Source organism: Pseudophryne corroboree, chromosome 1 (genome assembly GCF_028390025.1).
Source record: "Pseudophryne corroboree isolate aPseCor3 chromosome 1, aPseCor3.hap2, whole genome shotgun sequence".
In the NCBI taxonomy this organism is placed as follows: Eukaryota; Metazoa; Chordata; class Amphibia; order Anura; family Myobatrachidae; genus Pseudophryne; species Pseudophryne corroboree.
The window spans coordinates 400,312,522-400,337,596 of record NC_086444.1 but is presented as its reverse complement, the minus strand read 5'-3'; the positions used below and the strand labels follow the sequence as shown (position 1 = coordinate 400,337,596).

Below are 25,075 nucleotides of genomic sequence, written 5' to 3'. Positions count from 1 at the left end.
ACATATAGCCATTAAGGCTATATGTATGTATTTAACCCAGGCCAGTTTTCCTAATAACCGGGAGAAAAACCCGCCGAGAAAGGGGCGGAGCTTATTCTCCTCAGCACTCAGCGCCATTTTCCTGACCAGCTCCGCTGGTGAGGAAGGCTCCCACTCTCCCCTGCACTACAGAAACAGGGTTAAAGAGAAGGGGGGCATAAATTGGCGATATAATTATATATTAAGAGCGTATATATATAGAAACAACACCTTCTAGGGTTGTTATATACATTATGGCGCTTTTGGTGTGTGCTGGCAAACTCTCCCTCTGTCTCCCCAAAGGGCTAGTGGGTCCTGTCCTCTATCAGAGCATTCCCTGTGTGTGTGCAGTAGGTCGGTACGTGTGTGTCGACATGTATGAGGAAAATGTTGGTGAGGAGACGGAGAAAATTGCCTGTAATGGTGATGTCACTCTCTAGGGAGTCGACACCGGAATGGATGGCTTATTTAGGGAATTACGTGATAATGTCAACACGCTGCAAGCCGGTTGACGACATGAGACAGCCGGCGGACAAATTAGTATCGGTCCAGGCGTCTCAGACACCGTCAGGGGCTTGTAAAAACGCCCATTTACCTCAGTCGGTCGACAGACACTGACACGGACACTGACCCCAGTGTCGACGGTGAAGAAACAAACGTATTTTTCCTTTAGGGCCACAAGTTACATGTTAAGGGCAATGAAGGAGGTGTTACATATTTCTGATACCACAAGTACCACAAATAAGGGTATTTTGTAGGGTGGGAATAAACTACTTGTAGTTTTGCCTGAATCAGATAAATTAAATGAAGTGTGTGATGATACGTGGGGTTCCTCCGATAGAAAGTTATGGGCGGTATACCCTTTTTCCCGCCAGAAGTAAGGGCGAGTTGGAAAACACACCTTAGGGTGGATAAGGCGCTCACACGCTTATAAAAAACATGGCGTTACCGTTTCCAGATACGGCCGCCCTCAAGGAGCCAGCTGATAGGAAGCTGGAAAATATCATAACAGTATATACACACATACTGGTGTTATACTACGACCAGCAATCGCCTCAGCCTGGATGTGCAGCGCTGAGGGGGCTTGGTCGGATTTCCTGACTGAAAATTTTGATACCCTTGACAGGGACAGGATTTTATTGTCTATAGAGCATTTTAAGGATGCATTTCTATATATGCGTGATGCGCAGAGGCATATTTGCATTCTGGCATCAAGAGTAAATGTGATGTACATATCTGCCAGACGAAGACACGACAGTGGTCAGGTGAGGCAGATTCCAGACGGCATATGGAAGTATTGCCGTATAAAGGGGCGGTCCATTGGACCTGGTGGCCATGGCAACAGCTGAAAAATCCACCTTTTGTTACCCCGAGTCACATATTGGCAGAAAAGGACACAGTCTTTCAGTCTCAGTCCTTTCGTCCTCATACGGGCAGGCGGGCAAAGGCCAGTCATATCTGCCCAGGGGTAGAGGAAAGGGAAGAAGACTGCAGCAAGCAGCTCATTCCCAGGAACAGAAGCTCCTCACGGCTTCTGCCAAGTCCGCAGCATAACGCTGGGGCCGTACAAGCGGACTCAGGTGCGGTAGGGGGTCATCTCAAGAGTTTCAGCAACACTCGCAAAGGAACTCCGGGATCCTACATGTAATATCCCAGGTGTACATTGGAAATTCGAGACGTCTCCCCCTCACACAATTCACAGGCTGTATTCCCAGCAGGTGATAATCAAAGTACCCTTCTTACAACAAGGAAGGGGGTAGTATTCCACACTATATTGTGGTACTGAAGCCAACCGGCTCGGTGAGATCTGAAATATTTGAACATTTACATACAAGCGTTCAAATCAAGATGGAGTCACTCGGAGCAGTGATAGCGAACCAGGAAGTAGGGGACGATATGGTGTCACTGGATATCAGGGACGCTTACCTACAGGTCCAAATTTGCCCTTCTCACCAAGGGTACTTCAGGTTCCTGGTACAGAACTGTCACTATCAGTTCAGACGCGGCCGTTTGGATTGTCCACGGCGCCCCGGGTCTTTACCAAGGTAATGACCGGAATGATGATTTTACTTAAAAGAAACATGGACGCTTTCCTGATAAGGGCAAGGTCCAGAGAACAGTTGGAGGTCGGAGTAGCACTATCTTAAGTAGTTCTACGACAGCACGAGGGGATTCTAAATATTCCAAAATCGCAGCTTTTTCCGACGACACGTCTACTGTTCCTAGGGATGATTCTGGACACAGTCCAGAAAAACGTGTTTCTCCCAGTGGAGAAAGCCAGGGAGTTATCCGAGCTAATCGGGATCCTCCTAAAACCAGGACAAGTGTCAGTGCATCATTGCACAAGAGTCCTGGTAAAAATGGTGGCTTATTACGAAGCAATTCCATTCGGCAGATTTCCCGCAAGAACTCTTCAGTGGGATCTGCTGGACAAATGGTCCGGATCGCATCCTCAGATGCATCAGCGGATAACCCTATATCCAAGGACAAGGGTGTCTCTCCTGTGGTGATTACAGAGTGCTCATCTTCTAGAGGGCCGAAAATTCGGCATTCAGGATTGGATGCCGGTGACCACGGAGGCCAGCCTGAGAGGCTGGGGAACAGTCACACAGGGAAAAAATTTCCAGGGAAGTGTGATTAAGTCTGGAGAATTCTCTCCGCATAAATAAGCTTAGAGCAAATTTATAATGTTCTAAACTTAGCTAGACCTCTGCTTCAAGGTCAGCCGGTATTGATCCAGTGGGATAACATCACGGCAGTCGCCCACGTAAACAGATAGGGCGGCACAAGAAGCAGGAGGGCAGTGACAAAACTGCAAGGATTTTTCGCTAGGCGGAAAATCATGTGATAGCACTGTCAGCAGTGTTCTTTCCGGGAGTGGACGACTGGGAAGCAGACTTCCTCAGCAGGCATGACCTCCACCCGGGAGAGTGGAAACTTCATAGGGAAGTTTTTCAACATGATTGTGGACCGTTGGCAAAGACCAAAGGTGGACATGATGGCGTCCCGCCCGAACAAAAAACGGGACAGGTATTCCGCCAGGTCATGAGACCTTCAGGCGATAGCTGTGGATGTTCTGGTAACACCGTGGGTGTACCAGTCAGTGTATGTGTTCCCTCCTCTGTTTCTCATAACCAAGGTATTGAGAATTATAAGACATAGAGGAGTATGAACTATACTAGTGGCTCCGGATTGGCCAAGAGGGACTTGGTACCCGGAACTTCAAGAAATGCTCACAGAGGACTAAGGGCCTGGGGAGCTAAGAAGGGACTTGCTTCAGCAAGTACCATGTCTATTCCAAGACTTACCGCGGCTGCGTTTGACGGCATGGCGGTTGAATGCCGGATCCTGAAGGGAAAAGGCATTCCATAAGAGGTCATACCTACCCTGGTCAAAGCCAGGAAGGAGGTGACCGCACAACGTCATCACCACATGTGGTGAAAATATGTTGCGTGGGTGAGGCCAGGAAGGCTCCACGACGGAAATTCAACTAGGTCGATTTCTACACTTCCTGAAAACAGGAGTGTTTTGGGCCTCAAATTGGGGTTCATTAACATTTAAATTTCGGCCCTGTAGATTTTCTTCCAGAAAGAATTGACTTCAGTTCCTGAAGTCCAGATTGTAAAGGGTGTATTGCATATACAGCTTTTTTGTGCCTCTAGGGGCACCGTGAGGTTTCAACATAGTGTTGGGATTTCTTAAAATCATATTGGTTTGAACAGCTCAAATCTGTGGATTTGAAATATCTCACATGGAAAGTGACCATGCTGTTGACCAATATCTCACATGGGAAGTGACCATGTGTTAGCCCTGGCCTCGGCCAGGCGATTGTCAGAATGGGCGGCTTTGTCTTACAAAAGCCCATATTAAAATTTTCCATTTGAACAGGGCAGAACTGGGACTCGTCTCCAGTTTCTTCCTAAAGGGGTGTCAGCGTTTTCACCTGAAACAACCTGTTGTGGTGCCTGCGGCTACTGGGGACTTGGAGGACTCCAAGTTGCTAGACGTTGTCAGGGCCCTAAAAATATACATATATATATATATATATATATATAGCCAGTTCTATGCTCCGGCACTAGGCTATGTCCCAGCAATGGGGCTAACTTGCTCCGGTGCCCTCCTCCAGGTATAAATACCAGATGGATACCAACTAGGACAAATGAGGCGGCACTCAGAGTCTTCAAACAAGTGAAAAATTGTAATGGTGCTTCAACGTTTCGGGGTCTCCCCCTTCGTCAGGAATAATGCAGTGCAAAATACAATGTGTTTAAATAGAACTTACCCTCCTTCAGGAACATCCCATCCAGCGTGCATCCGTGGCCGCGCCATCCCGGCGCCCAGCCCGCCGTCCTCAGCGTCTCAGCGGAAGTGACGCGTCGGCGCCTGGAGGCGCGTCCACGGGCCCGCTGCCTAGCAACAGAGAGGGATGTAAACACCCATTAGTGATACAGGGACGTGAACTTTGCTTTGAGTCACTGTTCCCGTGTCTATACAATTATCATACAACGAAGATAAAAATTAGTGTGCTCTCTTAAAATAGTGCTAGACAATAAAACATTAATAACATGTGCATATACACAACTTTTTTTAAAAAATTTCAGGCAATTAGTGAAAAACACAAAGTGACAGTTAATAATACACAACACAATATCTCATTGACATGCCCAGATGAAACCACCCTTTTGACTCCACCATACTCTATTCATATTTATACTAATGGTGCCGACACTGAGCATGGAGTTTTACAGATATCCTGCGCAAATTTTAAATTTTATGTTTTATGTCATCCTGCTAACTATAGACACAGGAACAGCTATCCTGTCTTAGATAAAGTTAATAAGCCCCAGATTGTCATTTAACCCATCAGGTCTAAGTGTGTTTAACCTATGGATCCATCTAGACTCTAGTTGTAGGAGTTTTTTTCCCCTATTACCTCCTCGCATAGACTCAGGCACATGGTCTATGATTCTGTGTTTAGAGGTAGCCATGGTATGTCTGTGTTCGACAAAGTGTTTTGCTACGGGTTGGTCCCCCTTGCCTGATGCCAAAGCATTCCGGATGGCCAACCTATGCTGTGCCATCCTGATTTTAAATTGGCATTCAGTCTTGCCAATGTAGTATCTGCCACACGGGCAGATGATGGCGTATACTACAAATTTGGTAGTGCAGGTTAATGGCCATTTAATGGGGAATTTTTTACCTGTACAGGGATGTGTTATACTATCTCCTACCGACATATGCGAGCAAGTTGTACACCCTGTACATTTGAAGCAACCGTTTTTACGTTGCAAGAAATGCTTTGATGTTTCTTTAAATTTTGCCATGTCTGTTTTAACTATCATGTCCTTAATGCTCCTTCCTCTCATGAAGCTAGGCATGACTCTCAGATGGCGAAACATTGGTAGATCGGGATCTGTAACTACTAGTGGCCATAGTTTCTTTACCTGCTTTTGTGTATGGTTACTGTGTGCATTGAAGTCACACACCCAGGGTATGACATCGCCCAATTTTTTTGCTCTCTTTGGTATCAGGCTTTCAATTCTATTCTTACTTAAGGCTTTTTTTTCTAGCCTGTGCCAATAATTGCCGGGGGTAACCTCTGGCAAGCAGTCTAGATTCCATTTCGTCTAGTTGCTTGTCCCTCTCAGCTATATTGCTGTTAATTCTACACACTCTCAAAAGTTGAGAGTAAGGAGCATTAAGGACATGATAGTTAAAACAGACATGGCAAAATTTAAAGAAACATCAAAGCATTTCTTGCAACGTAAAAACGGTTGCTTCAAATGTACAGGGTGTACAACTTGCTCGCATATGTCGGTAGGAGATAGTATAACACATCCCTGTACAGGTAAAAAATTCCCCATTAAATGGCCATTAACCTGCACTACCAAATTTGTAGTATACGCCATCATCTGCCCGTGTGGCAGATACTACATTGGCAAGACTGAATGCCAATTTAAAATCAGGATGGCACAGCATAGGTTGGCCATCCGGAATGCTTTGGCATCAGGCAAGGGGGACCAACCCGTAGCAAAACACTTTGTCGAACACAGACATACCATGGCTACCTTTAAACACAGAATCATAGACCATGTGCCTGAGTCTATGCGAGGAGGTAATAGGGGAAAAAAACTCCTACAACTAGAGTCTAGATGGATCCATAGGTTAAACACACTTAGACCTGATGGGTTAAATGACAATCTGGGGCTTATTAACTTTATCTAAGACAGGATAGCTGTTCCTGTGTCTATAGTTAGCAGGATGACATAAAACATAAAATTTAAAATTTGCGCAGGATATCTGTAAAACTCCATGCTCAGTGTCGGCACCATTAGTATAAATATGAATAGAGTATGGTGGAGTCAAAAGGGTGGTTTCATCTGGGCATGTCAATGAGATATTGTGTTGTGTATTATTAACTGTCACTTTGTGTTTTTCACTAATTGCCTGAAATTTTTTAAAAAAAGTTGTGTATATGCACATGTTATTAATGTTTTATTGTCTAGCACTATTTTAAGAGAGCACACTAATTTTTATCTTCGTTGTATGATAATTGTATAGACACGGGAACAGTGACTCAAAGCAAAGTTCACGTCCCTGTATCACTAATGGGTGTTTACATCCCTCTCTGTTGCTAGGCAGCGGGCCCGTGGACGCGCCTCCAGGCGCCGACGCGTCACTTCCGCTGAGACGCTGAGGACGGCGGGCTGGGCGCCGGGATGGCGCGGCCACGGATGCACGCTGGATGGGATGTTCCTGAAGGAGGGTAAGTTCTATTTAAACACATTGTATTTTGCACTGCATTATTCCTGACGAAGGGGGAGACCCCGAAACGTTGAAGCACCATTACAATTTTTCACTTGTTTGAAGACTCTGAGTGCCGCCTCATTTGTCCTAGTTGGTATATATATATATATATATATATATATATATATATATATATATATATATATATATATAGTTAGGACGGCTGGAGTCAGAAAGTCTGACTTGCTGTTTAGATTGTATGCACCCAACAAGCTGGGTGCTCCTGCTTCTAAGCAGTCTATTGCACGCTGGATTTGTAGTACAATTCAGCTTGCACATTCTGTGGCAGGCCTGCCACAGCCGAAATATGTAGATGCCCATTCCACAAGGAAGGTGGGCTCATCCTGGGCGGCTGCCCGAGGAGTCTCGGCATTACAACTTTGCCGAGCAGCTACGTGGTCAGGGGAGAACACGTTTGTAAAATTTTACAAATTTGATACTCTGGCTAAGGAGGACCTGGAGTTCTCTCATTCGGTGCTGCAGAGTCATCCGCACTCTCCCGCCCGTTTGGGAGCTTTGGTATAATCCCCATGGTCCTGACGGAGTCCCCAGCATCCACTAGGACGTTAGAGAAAATAAGAATTTACTTACCGATAATTCTATTTCTCGTAGTCCGTAGTGGATGCTGGGCGCCCATCCCAAGTGCGGATTGTCTGCAATGCTTGTACATAGTTATTGTTACAAAAATCGGGTTATTACTATTGTTGTGAGCCATCTTTTCAGAGGCTACTTCGTTTTGTTATCATACTGTTAACTGGGTTCAGATCACAAGTTGTACGGTGTGATTGGTGTGGCTGGTATGAGTCTTACCCGGGATTCAAGATCCTTCCTTATTGTGTACGCTCGTCCGGGCACGGTACCTAACTGAGGCTTGGAGGAGGGTCATAGGGGGAGGAGCCAGTACACACCATGTGACCAAAAAGCTTTTTTAGATGTGCCCTGTCTCCTGCGGAGCCCGCTATTCCCCATGGTCCTGACGGAGTCCCCAGCATCCACTACGGACTACGAGAAATAGAATTATCGGTAAGTAAATTCTTATTTTTCTCTTACGTCCTAGAGGATGCTGGGGACTCCGTAAGGACCATGGGGATTATACAAAAGCTCCCAAACAGGTGGGAGAGTGCGGATGACTCTGCAGCACCGATTGAGCAAACATGAGGTCCTCATCAGCCAGGGTATTAAACTTGTAGAACTTTGCAAAGGTGTTTGAACCCGACCAAGTAGCAGCTCGGCACAGCTGTAATGCCGAGACCCCTCGGGCAGCCGCCCAAGAAGAGCCCACCTTCCTAGTGGAATGGGCCTTAATCGATCTTGTTAACTGCAATCCAGCCGTTGAATGAGCCTGCTGAATCGTGTTACAGATCCAGCGAGCAATAGTCTGTTTTGAAGCAGGAGTGCCAACCTAGTTGGCAGCATACAGGACAATCAGTGCCTCTGTTTTTCTGACCCTAGCCGTTCTGGCTACGTATATTTTCAAAGCCCTGACCACATCAAGGGACTCAGAATCCTCCAAGTCTCGTGTAGCCACAGGCACCACAATAGGTTGGTTCATATGAAAAGATGAAACCACCTTAGGCAAGAATTGAGGACGGGTCCGCAATTCCGCTCTATTCATATGGAAAACCAGATAGGGGCTTTTATGAGACAAAGCCGCCAATTCCGACACTCGCCTAGCCGAAGCCAAGGCTAACAACATGACCACTTTCCAAGTGAGATATTTTAATTCCACTGTTTTAAGTGGTTCTAACCAGTGCGACTTAAGGAAACTCAACACCACGTTAAGGTCCCAAGGCGCCACCGGAGGTACAAAAGGAGGCTGAATATGCAGTACTCCCTTCACAAAAGTCTGTACTTCTGGGAGAGAAGCTAATTCCTTCTGAAAGAAGATGGATAGGGCCGAAATCTGGAGCCTAATTTTAGGCCCAAATTCACTCCAGTTTGCAGGAAGTGAAGGAAACGGCCCAGAAGGAATTCTTCCGTAGGAGCATTCCTGGCCTCACACCAAGAAATATACTATCGCCATATACGGTGATAATGTTTAGCTGTCACGTCCTTCCTAGCCTTTATCAAAGTAGGAATGACCTCATCCGGAATGCCCTTTTCCGCTAGGATCCGGGGGTTCAACCGCCATGCCGTCAAACGCAGCCGCGGTAAGTCTTGAAACAGACAGGGCCCCTGTTATAGCAGGACCTGTCTTAGAGGAAGAGGCCACGGATCTTCTGTGAGCATTTCCTGCAGATCCGGATACCAGGCCCTTCGCGGCCAATCTGGAACAATGAGAATTGTCTGTACTCCTCTTTTTCTTATTATTCTCAACACCTTGGGAATGAGAGGAAGAGGAGGAAACACATAGACCAACTGGAACACCCAAGGTGTCACTAGGGCGTCCACTGCCACCGCCTGAGGGTCTCTTGACCTGGCGCAATACCTCTGTAGTTTTTTTTTTTTTTTTTTAGGTGGGACGCCATCATGTCTATCTGGGGCAGGCCCCACTGACTTGCAATCTGTGCGAAGACTTCCTGATGAAGTCCCCACTCTCCTGGATGTAGATCGTGTCTGCTGAGGAAGTCTGCTTCCCAGTTGTCCACGCCCGGAATGAACACTGCTGACAGTGCGCCTACATGATTTTCCGCCCAGCGAAGAATCCTGGTGGCTTCCGCCATAGCCACTCTGCTCCTTGTGCCGCCTTGGCGGTTTACATGAGCTACTGCGGTGATGTTGTCTGACTGGATCAGAACCGGTAGGTCGCGAAGCAAAGTCTCCGCTTGACGAAGGGCGTTGTATATGGCCCTCAGTTCCAGGACGTTGATGTGGAGACAAGTCTCGTGACTTGACCAAAGACCTTGGAAGTTTCTTCCCTGTGTGACTGCTCCCCAACCTCGGAGGCTCGCGTCCGTGGTCACTAGAACCCAGTCCTGAATGCCGAATCTGCGACCCTCCAGAAGGTAAGCACACTGTAGCCACCACAGGAGAGATACCCTGGCCCTGGGGGACAGGGTGATCAACTGATGAATGTGTAGATGTGACCCGGACCACTTGTCCAGTAGGTCCCATTGGAAGGTCCTCGCATGGAACCTGACAAAAGGAATGACCTCGTAAGATGCCACCATCTTTCCCAAGACTCGCGTGCAGCGATGCACCGACACCTGTTTTGGCTTCAATAGGTCCCTGACCAGAATCATGAGTTCCTGGGCCTTTTCTATCGGAAGATAAACCCTTTTCTGGTCCGTATCCAGAATCATGCCTAAAAAGGTCAAACGGGTCGTAGGAACTAACTGTGACTTCGGGATATTGAGAATCCAGCCATGTTGCTGTAACACCTCCAGTGAAAGAGACACGCTGTTCAACAACTGCTCTCGTGATCTCGCTTTTATTAGGAGATCGTCCAAGTATGGGATAATTGTGACACCCTGCTTGCGCAGGAGCACCATCATTTCCGCCATTACCTTGGTGAAAATCCTCGGGCCGTGGAAAGCCCAAACGCCAACGTCTGAAATTGGTAATGACAATCCTGTACCGCAAATCGTAGGTACGCCTGATGAGGTGGATATATGGGAACATGAAGGTATGCATCCTTTATGTCCAGGGACACCATAAAATCCCACCCTTCTAGGCTGGCGATGACCGCTCTGAGCGATTCCATCTTGAACTTGAACCTTTTCAAGTATAGGTTCAAGAATTTTAAATTTAAAATGGGTCTGACCGAACCGTCCGGTTTCGGGACAACAAATAGGGTTGAGTAATACCCCCTCCCTTGTTGAAGCAGGGAAACTTTGATCTCCACCGGTTGAAGACATAATTTTTGAATTGCATTTAAGACTATCTTCCTTTCTGGGGGAGAAGCTGGTAGGGCCGATTTGAAAAACCGGCGAGGAGGCACCTCTTCGAATTCCAGCTTGTAACCCTGGGAAACAATCTCTATTGCCCAGGGATCCACCTGTGAGTGAACCCAGATATGGCTGAAAAGTCGAAGACGTGCCCCCACTGGGGCGGACTCCCTCAGTGGCGCTCCAGCGTCATGCGGTGGATTTTGTAGAGGCCGGGGAGGACTTCTGCTCCTGGGAACTAGCTGTGGATGGCAGCTTTTTCCCTCTGCCCTTACCTCTGGCAAGAAAGGACGATCCTCGTGCTCTCTTGTTTTTATTTGACCAAAAGGACTGCATTTGATAATGTGGCGCTTTCTTAGGCTGTGAGGGAATATAAGGCAAAAAATTTGATTTACCTGCCGTAGCAGTGGAGACCAGGTCCGAGATACCTTCCCCAAACAATTCCTCACCCCTGTAAGGTAAAACTTCCATATGCCTCTTTGAGTCGGCATCACCTGTCCATTGCCGGGTCCATAGGACTCGTCTAGCAGAAATCGACATAGCGTTGACTCTAGAACCCAGTAGGCCAATGTCTCTTTGAGCATCCCTCATATATAAGGCAGCATCTTTAATATGACCCAGGGTTACTAAAATGGTATCCTTATCCAGGGTATCCAATTCCGCTGATAAGGTATCTGTCCACGCTGCTACAGCGCTACAAACCCAAGCCGACGCTATCGCCGGTCTGAGTAAGGTATCAGAGTGTGTGTAAATGGATTTTAATGTAGCCTCCTGCTTGCGATCAGCAGGATCCCTGAGGGTAGCCGTATCCTGGGATGGCAGGGCTACCTTTTTGGATAAGCGTGTCAACGCTTTGTCTACCCTCGGGGAGGATTCCCACCGTATCCTGTCCTTAGTCGGGAAAGGATACACTATAAGAATCCTTTTGGGAATTTGCAGTTTCTTGTCTGGAGATTCCCAAGCTTTTTCAAATAACTCGTTCAGCTCATGAGAAGGGGTAAAGGTTACCTCAGGTTTCTTTCCCTTGTACATGTGTACCCTCGTGTCAGGGACAGGGGGTTCCTCTGTGATATGCAAAACATCTTTTATTGCAATAATCATATACTGAATACTTTTAGCCAACTTTGGCTGTAACTTTGCACCATCGTAGTCGACACTAGAGTCAGACACTAATACCGACACGGATTCTATCATTTGGGCCAGTGGGCGCTTTTGAGACCCCGAGGGTCCCTGCGACATAGGGGCAGGCAGGGCCTGACTCTCTGCATAATTCCTGGACTCAGCTTTGTCCAACCTTTTGTGCAATAAATTTACATTAGCACTTAAACATTCCACATATCCACCCAGTCAGGTGTCTGTGTTGCCGACGGAGACACCACATTTATTTGCTCCACCTCCTCACTAGGAAAGCCTTCTACCTCAGACATACCGACACACGCGTACCGACACACCACACACTCAGGGAAACCTCTTATCTGAAGACAGTTCCCCCACAAAGGCCCTTTGGAGAGACAGAGAGAGAGTATATATGTTTACCCAGGTAGCGCTGTAATTATCTATTTGCGCCAAATTATGTGCCCCCCCTTCTTTAAAACCCTCTTTCACCGTGTAAGCAGGGGAGAGTCCGGGGAGCTTCCTCTCAGCGGTGTGCTGTGGAGAAAATGGCGCTGGTGAGTGCTGAGAAACAAGCTCCGCCCCCTGAGCGGCGGGCTTTGGTCCCGCTTAAAAATACAAAATATGGCGGGGATCTTTCTTATATACAGTGCCCAGCCTGTATATAAGTTTATTGCCACCTTTTGAGGTCCATATTGCTGCCCAGGGCGCCCCCCCCTGCGCCCTGCACCCTTACAGTGACTGCCGTTTGTGTGTGCTGTGTGGGAGCAATGGCGCACAGCACTACCGCTGTGCGTTACCTCAGTGAAGATCTGAAGTCTTCTGCCGCCTTTGAAGTCTTCTTTCTTCACATACTCACCCGGTTTCTGTCTTCCGGCTCTGCAAGGAGGACGGCGGCGCGGCTCTGGGACGAACTGCGGGGTGAGACCTGCGTTCCGTTCCCTCTGGAGTTAATGGTGTCCAGTAGCCTAAGAAACAGAGCCTAACATTAAAGTAGGTCTGTTTCTCTCCCCTCAGTCCCTCGCTGCAGGGAGTCTGTTGCCAGCAGGCTCCCTGAAAATAAAAAACCTAACAAATACTTTCTTTTCAGGAAAACTCAGGAGAGCTCCCTGTAATGCACCCAGTCTCCTCTGGGCACAGTAATAAACTGAGGTCTGGAGGAGGGGCATAGAGGGAGGAGCCAGTGCACACCCATACCTAAAGTTCTTTCTTAGTGCCCATGTCTCCTGCGGAGCCCGTCTATCCCCATGGTCCTTACGGAGTCCCCAGCATCCTCTAGGACGTAAGAGAAAATAGGATTTTAAATACCTTTTCTCGTAGTCCATAAGGGATATTGGGCGCCCGCCTCTGTGCGGTGACTTCTGCAGGTTATCTGTTCTGTTTCCTTTTCAGCTGTTGCTGTTTTTCTGTTGCCAGCCGTTGCTGGCCAGGTTATGTTATGGTGTGCTGGTGTGAAAATCTTACCACACTTCTTATCATGTTTACTTCTCTCAAGTATGTCCTTTCTCCTTCGGGCACTGTTTTACCTATAACTGCCTGTAGGAGGGGGCATAGAGGGGAGGAGCAAGCACACCCAGTTGAAGAAATTTAAAGTGTACTGGCTCCTTTGGACCCGTCTATACCCATTGTACTAATTCTGTCCCCAATATCCCTTATGGACTACGAGAAAAGGATTTATCAGTCATTATTTTAAAAAAAAAAAAATTTTCTGCAAAATAAGTGCTAAAATGTTATTCAGGGTACATAAAAATGGGTATAAGTATATATTTAGGTCATTTTAGGGGAAACAGACCGATTACTCACACCTGGAAGTCTAAAAAACATTTTTCCCACTCATTTACGCCACCTTATACCTTGTACCCCAATTTCCATCATTTTGCACTGTTTCACCCCAATGACATTGGGCAATTAAAAAAGGGGTTCTGAAACAAATCTCGTCATTTTGAACGTAAAATAGGGATGTTCCCCAAGTTTATCACCTGCTCAGAGGTGGTCAATTGAAATTTGCGGTAATATTACCACAAATCCATTTTCACGGGAATTGAATAGGCGCAGCATAAACAATTTAGTTAGATGCAGGGTCATTCACTGAGAAGTGAAGCATGCAGATTCCCTGCAGGTAGTAGTATGGGTCACAACCAAATGCAATGCTAACCATTATACTCTCAGTGTCACTGGGTAAGAGCAAGTAGTTTTTGTCATGGGAGATGTGTGACTTATGTTTAATTACTTATGTAAACTGAGGACAGATGGAGCAAGTTAGAGCATGATGATATGATGATGCAATGCATTGCTAATTACTCTGCTCTGCACTTGCGTAGCTTACGTACACAGCGCGAATGGCCAGAGATGTATTCTTCATGCTGTGGTGTTGCTGCATTGCACTCCTCCTTTCACATTAACTCCCTCCACCTGAATTAAGCAATGAAAACCAGATCCATTTTTACTTACATTGCTCTTTAAGTAGTGAATATAAAATATTTCCATGGTCCATTTTGTTATTAGAAATAGATGGATCTCTGTAATTTCACCGCCTGGCAACACAGCCGCTTGATGATGTGGCTGATAAGCTAAAGCATGATAATTATGTAGCGAGCACACTGTTAATACTGTAGTGTGGAATTTGCACAATTAATTACTGTGTTGGCTTTATGTTGATTTTTAGAGGAGCAGGTGGCTCCCCCCAGTGGTTGAAAGAGCTGAAGTCAAAGAAGAGACTGAGCCAATATGAAAACAACAGTTAACAGGTGACTTTGTTTCTGCTCACTGTTGTCTGCATAGTGAATATACATGTTGTATAGACCACAGGATTTTATGGCATTACTGTGTATTGCAAAAGGTTTTTATTTTAATCCTTGCTCCATATATGTACAGGAGAACTAAATCGCATTCCCAGACATTCACATCACGACCCCCTATGATAGCGCTGGCCTCTTATATTTAACACTACTTTTACATATGCGCCTGTCTTGTAATATAATATTTAGCAAGTGTTTTCTTAGTGTTTGTAATATTTTTCAATCCTATTTGTAGCACTGAAAATGTTACTGCATACCACCTCAAAATTACATAAATGTCTAAACATAATCATTTTTTTTTCACACCGCAACTAGTGATTTACATTTATCATACTTTTTTTCATTTGCAGCCTAGGCAGCATGTGTTCTATTAGCTGATGTTTTCCCGAGCATCAAGGACACATTTAACTACCTACATAGGGGTATATTCAATAGATGTCAGATCCTTTCCAACTGAAAGGATCCGACATCTGAGTATTCAGTGAGCGGCCAAATCCATTCACGACAATGCCAACCTGACTTTGTCGGATTGACATTGTCGGAAATGAGGTTAAAACCTGTCGGATTTGGCTGTCGCTTCCAACAAAACACGTGGATCCGCGGCTGTTCCGCCGATCCACGTTTTTCCGGCAAGTCTGAATTCCCGACTTGTCGGAAAATCTGAGGGAGCATTGAATAGGTCAGAACCCCTTCCAACCTAAAAAAGTCAGAAACTGACGGTTTTCCGACAAGACGGCAGTTTCCGACAAGAATTGAATACACCCCATAGTGGCCAAGACCTTCCTGCCTTCTGCTTGCAGTTAGTCTTGCAAATTGCTTGTGTACTGTACCTTTCTAAAAACGGGAGCTTTGTAACCATGAAAGAAAAGTAAAACTTAAATAAAATAAAAAATCTATTGTTTTGTCACATACTTTTTTTTTTTTTTACGTTAATGAAAATACATGCCAAACATGTTCATGTTTAGAATGCGTTCTTTCTTACCCTAGAAATATTACTGTACTTTAGGCATTCCTGAGTGGTTTACCTGTAAATGCAAAATATACGAGGGTGGTTCAATAAGTAAGGTAACAGGACCTCTCACTTGTGTAATGTTCTCTATTTCATTCTTATATCCCACCAGGCCAGAGCAGGTACAGTAGACCACTGCTTCCCCTAACAGCCATTAGACTGCACCTCATATCAGTCATGCTGTCCCAACATCAGTTGTAAGATGGCGGGGCTGGCGGAAACACGATCAAGCAGGTGTGTAGTGTAATCAGATTTCTGCGTCTATAGGGCACATCAGCAGCTGAAAGTCTTCCCCCAAATTGTTGAGGTGTACAGTGAAAACTTGATGTCACGGTAATAGGTCTGGGTTTGCGCACTACCTTTGATAATGGCAGGACAGACATACAAGATAAGCAGCGATCTGTCTGACCAAGCACATCCACTACAGACAGTGCATCAAACCTAAAGGAGAATTATGGTAGACTTACAGTACCATGGTTAACTCTTTCTGCAAGGTACATTGGGTTCCACAGGGAAACATTGTGGTGTAGAGTGGATCTTGATACAGAGGCCCCAACAGGCTAAAGCTTTAGGCTGTCCCAGGATGCGTTGGGGCCTCCTCTATAAACCCCGCCTCCAGGCACTGGAGCTCAGTTTCGTTAACCAGTCATATGCAGGAACAGGCAATAAAGAAGGCAGATGTTAGTCACATAGAACCACATTCACACGACAGGAGAAGGGACCAGCGGCTAATGCCATACAAACCCATAGAGCTAGGTGCATCAGGGTGGGCGCCCTGTGGAACCCAATGTACCTCGCAGAAAGAGGGTTAACCATGGTAAGTCTACCATAACTCTCCTTTTCTGCAGCAGGGTACATTGTGATCCACAGGGAAACATCGGGGATGTCCTAAAGCAGTTCCTCAAGGGAGAGGACGCGCCTTAGCGGGTGTGATAACCCAGCGTCCAAAGGAAGCATCCTGGGAGGCGGAAGTATCAAAGGCATAGAACCTAATGAACATGTTCACTGAGGACCACATAGCCGCCTTGCACAATTGTTCTGTGGACGCACCACGGCGGGCCGCCCAAGAAGGTCCAACAGACCGAGTAGAATGGGCTTTAATAGCAGCAAGAGCTGGGAGTCCAGCCTGCGCATAAGCTTGTGCAATCACCATTCTAATCCAACTGGCCATGGTTTGCTTATTCGCAGCCCTGCTGCATTTGTGAAAACCAAACAAGACGAAAAGGGAATCTGACCTCCTGATAGAGGCAGTCCTCTCCACATATATACAGAGAGCCCTTACCACATCCAAAGACCGCTCTTTGGAGGACAAATCAGAAGAGATAAAGGCCGGAACCACAATCTCTTGGTTAAGGTGAAAAGATGACACCACCTTAAGTAAATAACCTGGGCGAGTTCTAAGAACTGCTCGGTCACAATGAAATATCAGAAAGGGTGGACGACAGGACAAAGCGCCTAAGTCCGACACCCTTCTAGCAGAGGCAATAGCCAGTAAAAACAAGGCCTTGGCTATAAGCCATTTAAGGTCCACCGACTCAAAAGGTTCAAAGGGAGACTCTTGCAGGGCATTCAGGGCAACAGACAGATCCCATGGAGCCACAGGAGGGACATAGGGAGGCTGAATCCGTTAGACACCCTCAGTGAATGTATGAACGTCTGGTATAGACGCAATTTTCCTCTGAAACCAAACCGACAAGGCAGATATACTGTATGAACCTTGAGAGAGGCCAGACGAAGGCCTAAATCCAGGCCACGTTGCAGAAAAGCCAGAATTCTGGAAGTTCTGAATCTGTATGCATCATAATTCTTATCAGCACACCAGGTGTAATAAATCCGGGCAGATGCAGGTTTGCAGGCTTTCAACATAGTTTGGATGACCGCCTCAGAGAATCCTTTGGCCCTCAGGAGTGATGCTTCAAGAGGCATGCCGTTAGAGCCAGTCTGGCCATGTCCGGATAAAGACAAGGGCCCTGTACGAGGAAGTCTGTGCGCTGAGGTAGTAGAAGGGGACACTCTGTCGATAGACCCTGCAGGTCTCAGAACCAATGCCGTCTGGGCCACGCTGGTTCTACTAGAAGTAGTATTCCTCCTTCTTGTTTGGAGTTCCGCAGGACCCTGGGCAGGAGTGACACTGCAGCCGAAAGTTCCATGGAATTGCTAGTGCATCCACGAACGCTGCTTGAGGATCCCTGGTCCTTGATCCGAAGACCGGAACCTTGTGATTGTGTCGAGACGCCATCACAAGGCCCCACTTGTCCACTAGGAATTGAAAGACTTTCGGATGAAGACTCCACTCTCTGCCATGCATATCCTGGTGACTGAGAAAGTCCGCTTCCCAGTTTAGGACACCCGGAATTAACACTGCCGATATTGCTGGCAGATGGCGTTCCGCCCAACAAAGGATTTTTCATCATAACCATGCGTCTTCGAGTGCCACCTTGATGGTTTGTGTATGCCACCGTGGTGGCATTGTCTGATCGTACTTGAACTGGCCTGTTCTGTACCAGAGGCAGGGCGAGAGTCAATGCATTGAACACCGCCCGCAACTCCAGAATGTTTATTGGGAGGAGTGATTCCTCCTTGGTCCATCGAGCCTCAAAAGAGTGTTGCTCCAACACCGCACCCCATCTCCTCAGACTGGCGTCCTTGTCAGCAGGACCCAGTCGGGGATCCAGAAGGGATGGCCCCTGCTCAATTGCTGGTCCTGTAGCCATCAGGTCAGCGATGGAGGAACAAACCATGACAATAGACATGCAGGGGGACGCCAGCACAGGGCTATCCCTGCCCGCATGTCAGCGGCGATGCTTTTGCACTAAAGGAGTAGTTCCCGGCCAGCGCAGCTTTAGCGTGCTGGCCGGGAGCTACGCGTCGCTCCCCGGCCCGCAGCGGCTGCGTGTGACGTCACGCAGCCGCTGTGGCCCGCCCCCCGCACGGTCGGCCACGCCTGCGTTGGCCGGACCGTGCCCACGAAACTGCAGCCAAGCAAATGTCACACTGACATATCAGCGCTGCGGCCCTTGAAATCTTCTTAGAAAGCTTTTCAGGGCTGTATAGTGCAGCCCCCCTGTTAAGTGACCTGCTGCTGCAGGCACCAACTCGAAACAGAGCTCCAGTGCCTGGAAGCGGGGTTTATAGAGGAGGCCCAATGCATCCTGGGACAGCCTAAAGCTTTAGCCTGTTGGTGCCTCTGGATCAAGATCCACTCTACACCCCGTTGTTTCCCTGTGGAACACAATGTACCCTACTGCAGAAAACGTTTCCATGACATAATGTTATCACCATACACATCGACAAGTTGGCAATGACTTTCAGCTGCTGATGTGCCCTGTAGACATAGAAATCTCAATGTTTGACCATGTTTCCGCCAGCCCTGTCATCTTACAACTGATGTTGGGAAAGTGGGGGTCATTCAGGTGTGGTTGAACCTGAGACCATCGGCGCATGCGCAGGACCCATTCTGCATGTGCACGAATGGGTCCTGCGGCATAGGACGCAGGCTGGCATCAGACTGTCATTGATTGACAGTCTGATTCCATATCAATGGTACAGACGAGATCTGTTTGGAAAAAATGGAGATGTATCGCTGCCATTTAGGGCGTGGGAAGAGGCCGGGGAACTCTGTTGTCGGACGGAAATTTCTTGGCTTCTGCGACGGGGCGCCTTGCGTGGCAGCATGACTACCGTAAGCTCCCCAATGGTGGATAGTTTGATCCAATGCTGCATCCTAGAACGCAGCTCGGATCACTAGTGAATGTAATAGACGCCTCCTGCGTTTACATACCGCGCTACCAACCTCATTTGAATGACCCCCAGTATTACTGACATGAGGTGCAGTCTTATGACTATGAGGGGAAGCAGTGGTCTACCTGCTCTGGCTTGGCGGGAAATTAGACTGAAATAGAGAACATTACACACGCTACAGGGCTTGTTCCTTTACTTACTAAACCACACTCCTAAATGCTTTCCAAAAACCACAAGAATCACAAAACGAAGTGCTGGTCTCTAGTGTTAAACCTAATTAAATGTTTTAAAAAACATTAATGTGTAATATACTGCACCCTGTACCTGTATGTTTATTTCTGGTTGAGACCGTTTTTCAAGAAATGAACGATGTATTAAACACTTGGACAAATAAATTATTTCTAAACTATGTTAATTACTTTTACAGTGATGGGGTGAATTTACGAAGGTGGGAGTTTTGTAGAACTGGTGATTGTTTCTCATAGCAACCAATCAGATTATACTTAACATTTATCTTGCTGCTTCTAGAAGATAATAGAATCTGATTGGTTGCTGTGGACAACATCACCAGTTCAAAAAAACAACAACCTTCCACCTTAGTAAATTTACCCCGATGCATTCGATATCATATTACACCATCCACTTATGTATGATGTAGGAGCTGAGTGCCGCTCTACTCAGGGCCGGTTCTACACCTTGTGGCGCCCAGGGCGAAAGTTTGCTTTGGCGTCAAAAAATAGGGGCGTGGCTTCATAGGGAAGGGGCATGGCCTCTGTAGTTGTGCCCCCAGTAGAATTGCCCCTACCGTTCTGTTCCCTGTAGTTGTGCCCCCAGTACAGATGCCCCTGTAGATTTGACCCGAGTGCCCCCCAGCTTGTCCATACCTAGATCTGCTCCTGGCTCTACTGTAGATGTGACTTCTCTCTTCGTGCACTGGCGATTGGTTAGTCAGTTACTCTCCTTTCCAGGACATTGGCCAGGAACCTTTTGTATTGGCTTCTGCCACTTACACTCCATAGGCTCTGTATAGAACTCCATGGTGCACAGGATTCAAATTTTGCTTAAGGGGGCCATACCTCAGATAAGTATTGGGGCAATTCCCCGTTTTGCCAAAGACTGGAATTGGCCACCAGCAAAATTCAACATGTTGGAAATTCTCGATTCGCATAGTTGTCCCAAAAATTACCAGAGTTGGCAAGTCAGGAATTTAACATGTAGGGTTTTGTGGATCTACTCAGCAGAATGTGGAATTAGTCTGTAGATGTATGGCTCACATTACTGTGTCTTCAGGATTCCACATTCTATATTAGATATCCATTTTTTCTGTCAATAGGATACAGGTATTAGGTAGAAAGTGGGCTTGGTTTTGGTAATTCCACAATCAGGCATTGCTATTTTAGCGTACATGAGTACTGTATATTTCATGTTGATTATAAATCAGCATCAAAAAGTAGGAAATTATGCCATGTGATGAGAATGCCCAAAATCCATTAAAAAAAATTCTTATGACATCACTGCAAAAACTTACATCTTCAAATTCCTCAACGTTTAGAGAATACTAACCATGTAGACTTCCCCTTGCATCTACCGGACGGGAGTGACTCCTGCCCAAAAAATAGCGACTGGGGTTAAAATCATATAACAAAGTATATTATGGCCCCTATACAGATAGAGAACAGATATTTTGTCATATCATTGCATGTTAGAGTAAATTTAGGGCTTTATTTGCAGACATCTCTCTAGTATACTGTATCTTGTATTTTGGGATATTTGTCAGGTATACAGATGTGTCCTCATTGTTACTGCATTCACGTTAAACAGTCCTTGTAATTGCACCTAATCCTGAGCGCATTTATTAATGCTGTTCATCTTTGTGCATTTTTCCCCCGAAAAATGTATCAAATTTGCATTTCATTGCCAACAAGATGCTTTGTGGGTGGGGAACGCTTGGCGCTGGCCAAGTCGCACAGGAGCTGGCAGCTCTCATGCTCCCTGTGTTCCGCGACTCATTACGTACAGAGGCTAAGCGAGGAAGGGCGCATCTGTACCTTTTCACCTAGAACATCCTGAATTCTTGGTTCCACGGATTCAACAAGGCCATTAGAGAATCTGGTGCAAGGGGACATGCTAGCGTTACTCGGTTACTGCAGATTTGTTGGCTGCACATTCTGCTATATCCTTGGCCAGTAACATCTTTATGAAGGCCTCGCCGCACAGACGTCAGCATGTATACAGTAGCACAGTGGAAAAGTCTGTCTTGGGTGCAGTGTGTGTGGCACAGGGCCACCTTAATCCATAGACCATGTTCTGTAAATCGCACACCTTGTTCCCATTATAGATAAGACAATGACAAAGGTGCGCTGTTAGGTTTAGTATCTGGTGAATGTGGAGGACATTACTCATTTTCATGTTCGTAGAATCCACTTGATATGATATTACATACATTAAGATATTTATTATGTATTGATTATTTTTCTGCAAGGAACTAGAAATACGTACTTTTTTATTTTTCCGTTTTTGTTTACATTAAATGCATCGTCACTGATTTAATGTGTAACTAAAGCCTGTTTCTTTAATGCAGAACCAACACTCGACTAGAAGAGGACACAGCAGTCTAACATAAGCCTTAATCCACCCAGCCCTACAGATGCGCACCCTTCCGCTGTCTTGCTTCATCTCAACTGCAACGTGTTCTGTGCCTTCCCATTTTGGCGGAAAAAAGCTGCTTAGTACTTACACAGATACAAACAAAATGTATTTTATTGTAGAAGAGAGAAAAGTCACTTTAAAACTTAAAAAGGATTTCTACTTGAAACAGAGCTGTACAAAAAAGCCAAAGGTCATGCCTCCTGATGACCTTTTAACATGAAGGGAGTCAGGACAGTGGCCACTAGCACCTGTCAATGGAGCGAATGTGTGAACATGTTCTGTATGTGGGAGACTCAATGTGGAATGAGTGGGGGGAAAAACACTGACTTTTGTATTTCTTTATGAAAAATTTTAACTTCACAAATGAATTTATCTTTTTGTCACTTAGAATATCATTGTTCACTATTCAGATGATTTATTCGTCCCAGAGTATATAAATAAATATATATATATAAGAACAAAATGTTTACTGCCAATAAAAACAAAAACCGCTTGACTACTTTTTGTAAAATAATTTTTAAAAATTGTTAATAGGAGAAACAATGTGAGAATGACATATTATATTTTATGTTTTCTTTGCTTTTATTTTGGGCTTTGCAGAATACTGTTTTATTACTGAACAATGTTTTTTTCCCTTCTTTGGTCTTTTCTCTCCTGGTCTATGTAGTGCCAGACATTGATATGGAGGAAGCGACAATAATTTGTAAACGATTCAGAATCAATGTAAATCTCTTGTGTGATTCCTGCTGTAAAATGGGACCATTGCGATTATGTGTCTTGTATTACAGGTTTTTACATTGTGTATATGAAAAACGAACTGCATTGTGATGCCTTGTGTTATGGTCCAGCTAATCAGTCCATCAAAGCGGATTAGATGAATAATGAAGTCGCTGACCATGCCTTTGTAGATCAGATTGGTTGGTGGGGGAGAGGAGTTCCAGATTATTATGTACAGATGGCCTTGCTATTTCTTGTAAGTGGATATGGAAAAAAGCATTACACGCTATATAGGTGTGCAATCATTTGTACTTTCTGCCAGAGAGAGCGTTAAATGATCCATCATTAAAAAGTGTAAATTCTGCCTTACTTTTCTTTTTTTTTCCTTTACACTTTTTTCACTTATTAAATAAGTCTTTACCATTTACTGTCATGCACAGAGACTGTTATTTCTTCACATAGAGGAGTGGACGACAGATACATATATATGCATTTTATATATATATATATATATATATATATATATATATATATATATATATATTAGCAGTAATGCCCGGCACTCCTGGTCCTAAATAGACAGCTTGCCTGGGTGCCCTCCGTGTTGGTGTACACAAACAATCAGAAATAAACGGTGTCACTCCAGGTCTTGGAATCGTGAAATCATCAAATGGTGTATTATATCATTAACACATAGCCAACATTTCGGGGCCCGTAGCCCCTTTGTCAAGGTGTGTGTCCTTGACAAAGGTGCTACGGGCCCCGAAACGTTGGCTATGTGTTAATGATTTAATACACCATTTGATGATTTCACGATTTCAAGACCTGGAGTGACACCGTTTATTTCTGATTGTGTGTGTGTGTGTATATATATATATATATATATATATATATATGTGTATATATATATATGTGTGTGTATATATATATATGTGTATATATGTATATATATATATATATATATATATATATACACACACACACACACACGACCGGCACTCCAACAGCAAAAGATGAATACCCGGGTGCCCTCCCGTGGCACTACAAAGCCCAGCAAACAGCACAACTTGATGGGCGGCACTCCAAGGATTTAAAAAGAAAACATACAGCTCACCAAGCTTGTTAGATCAACGTTTCAGGCCGACGAAAGGTGCTAATAAAGGCACCTGAAACGTTGATCTAACAAGCTTGGTGAGCTGTATGTTTTCTTTTTAAATCCTTGGAGTGCCGCCCGTCAAGTTGTGCTATATATATATATATATATATATATATATATATATATATATATATATAAAAATATTGCATCCACAGTGAAGGTGGCACTCCTGGACCATTTTCTCAGTGAATGCATATATATTATACATACATAGAGAGAGAGAGAGAGATAATGTGTCCGGTACTCAAAGAAACAGGTAACGCAACCAGCCGGATGCCCCACTCCCCCTGTGCAGGGTATAGTACACAGACGTGAGTTAGTTGCACTCCAGGCACAAATAAACCGTAACAACACAGGTGTGACCGCGGCTGCACACCTGTGTTGTCGCTTATTTGCGCATGGAGTGCCAACTAACTCACGTCTGTATCTATCTATCTCTCTGTCTATGTATGTATATTTGTGTGTGTGTGTGTATATATATATATATATATATATATATATATATATCTCCAGACATACATATATGGAATGATGCAGTCACAATAACGAGGGATCAAAATGCCGGCAGGCAGAATGCTGACCCGCAGGGACTATTCCCGACACCCATAGAGTGGGAATAGAACCCCCCCCTCCCGCCGGCATTCTGCGGCCTGTATCCCGGGGGCGGTATATGTAAATTGGGTCCCCCAGTGTTGGTAATCACCTTAAATTCTGTTTATACATATATTATTTGTTCTCCTTATTTACACTGCTCACATATAAGTGGCAGCTCTTAACCAGTATATTTATTCCCTAACGAAAGGTTGTAAAAAAATGGAAACATTGGCATCACATGGGAGCGTATTTGCTTGAATTTATTCTTTATTTCAACTCCTGTGAGCGCCACCTGTTCCTCCTCGTCCTTTTCCCCTCCGTTCAGACCTACCACATGCTCCCATTGCTATCTGTGGCCAGTCCTCCTCTCTTAGGTCTGTCACGTCTTTCTCGCAGTGGGAGGCATTAAGGAGTGCCCTGGGACAGACCATATTAAACTATATATAATTATATATAACACCAAAATATTCCATTGTGCTTCACTATTGGGAACAAAATAGTAATAAAACTAAATAGGACAGAGAGCAGTGAGAACACTCACTACTAGGAGCGCATGTTTATAGAAGAATACTATATCCAAATTTATTCACAATATTATCACAATGTTAAAAACATTCCTTAAAAATAGAATATATCACCAGCAAAA

The 25,075-nt window shown here is 45.3% G+C and overlaps 1 protein-coding gene across 2 annotated transcripts in view; it reads left to right on the top strand.

The window, feature by feature from the left end:
• KIAA1671 (KIAA1671 ortholog) overlaps window positions 1-23,214 on the top strand; it is a 431,335-nt gene extending 408,121 nt beyond the window's left edge. For both annotated transcript variants that reach the window (XM_063913220.1, XM_063913219.1), the window contains exons 11-12: window positions 14,431-14,512; window positions 21,895-23,214. In XM_063913220.1, the coding sequence (XP_063769290.1) occupies window positions 14,431-14,509 (79 nt within the window). In that variant the 3' untranslated portion in view covers window positions 14,510-14,512; window positions 21,895-23,214. The remainder of the gene's footprint in view (window positions 1-14,430; window positions 14,513-21,894) is intronic.
• The last annotated feature ends 1,861 nt before the right edge of the window (window positions 23,215-25,075 follow it).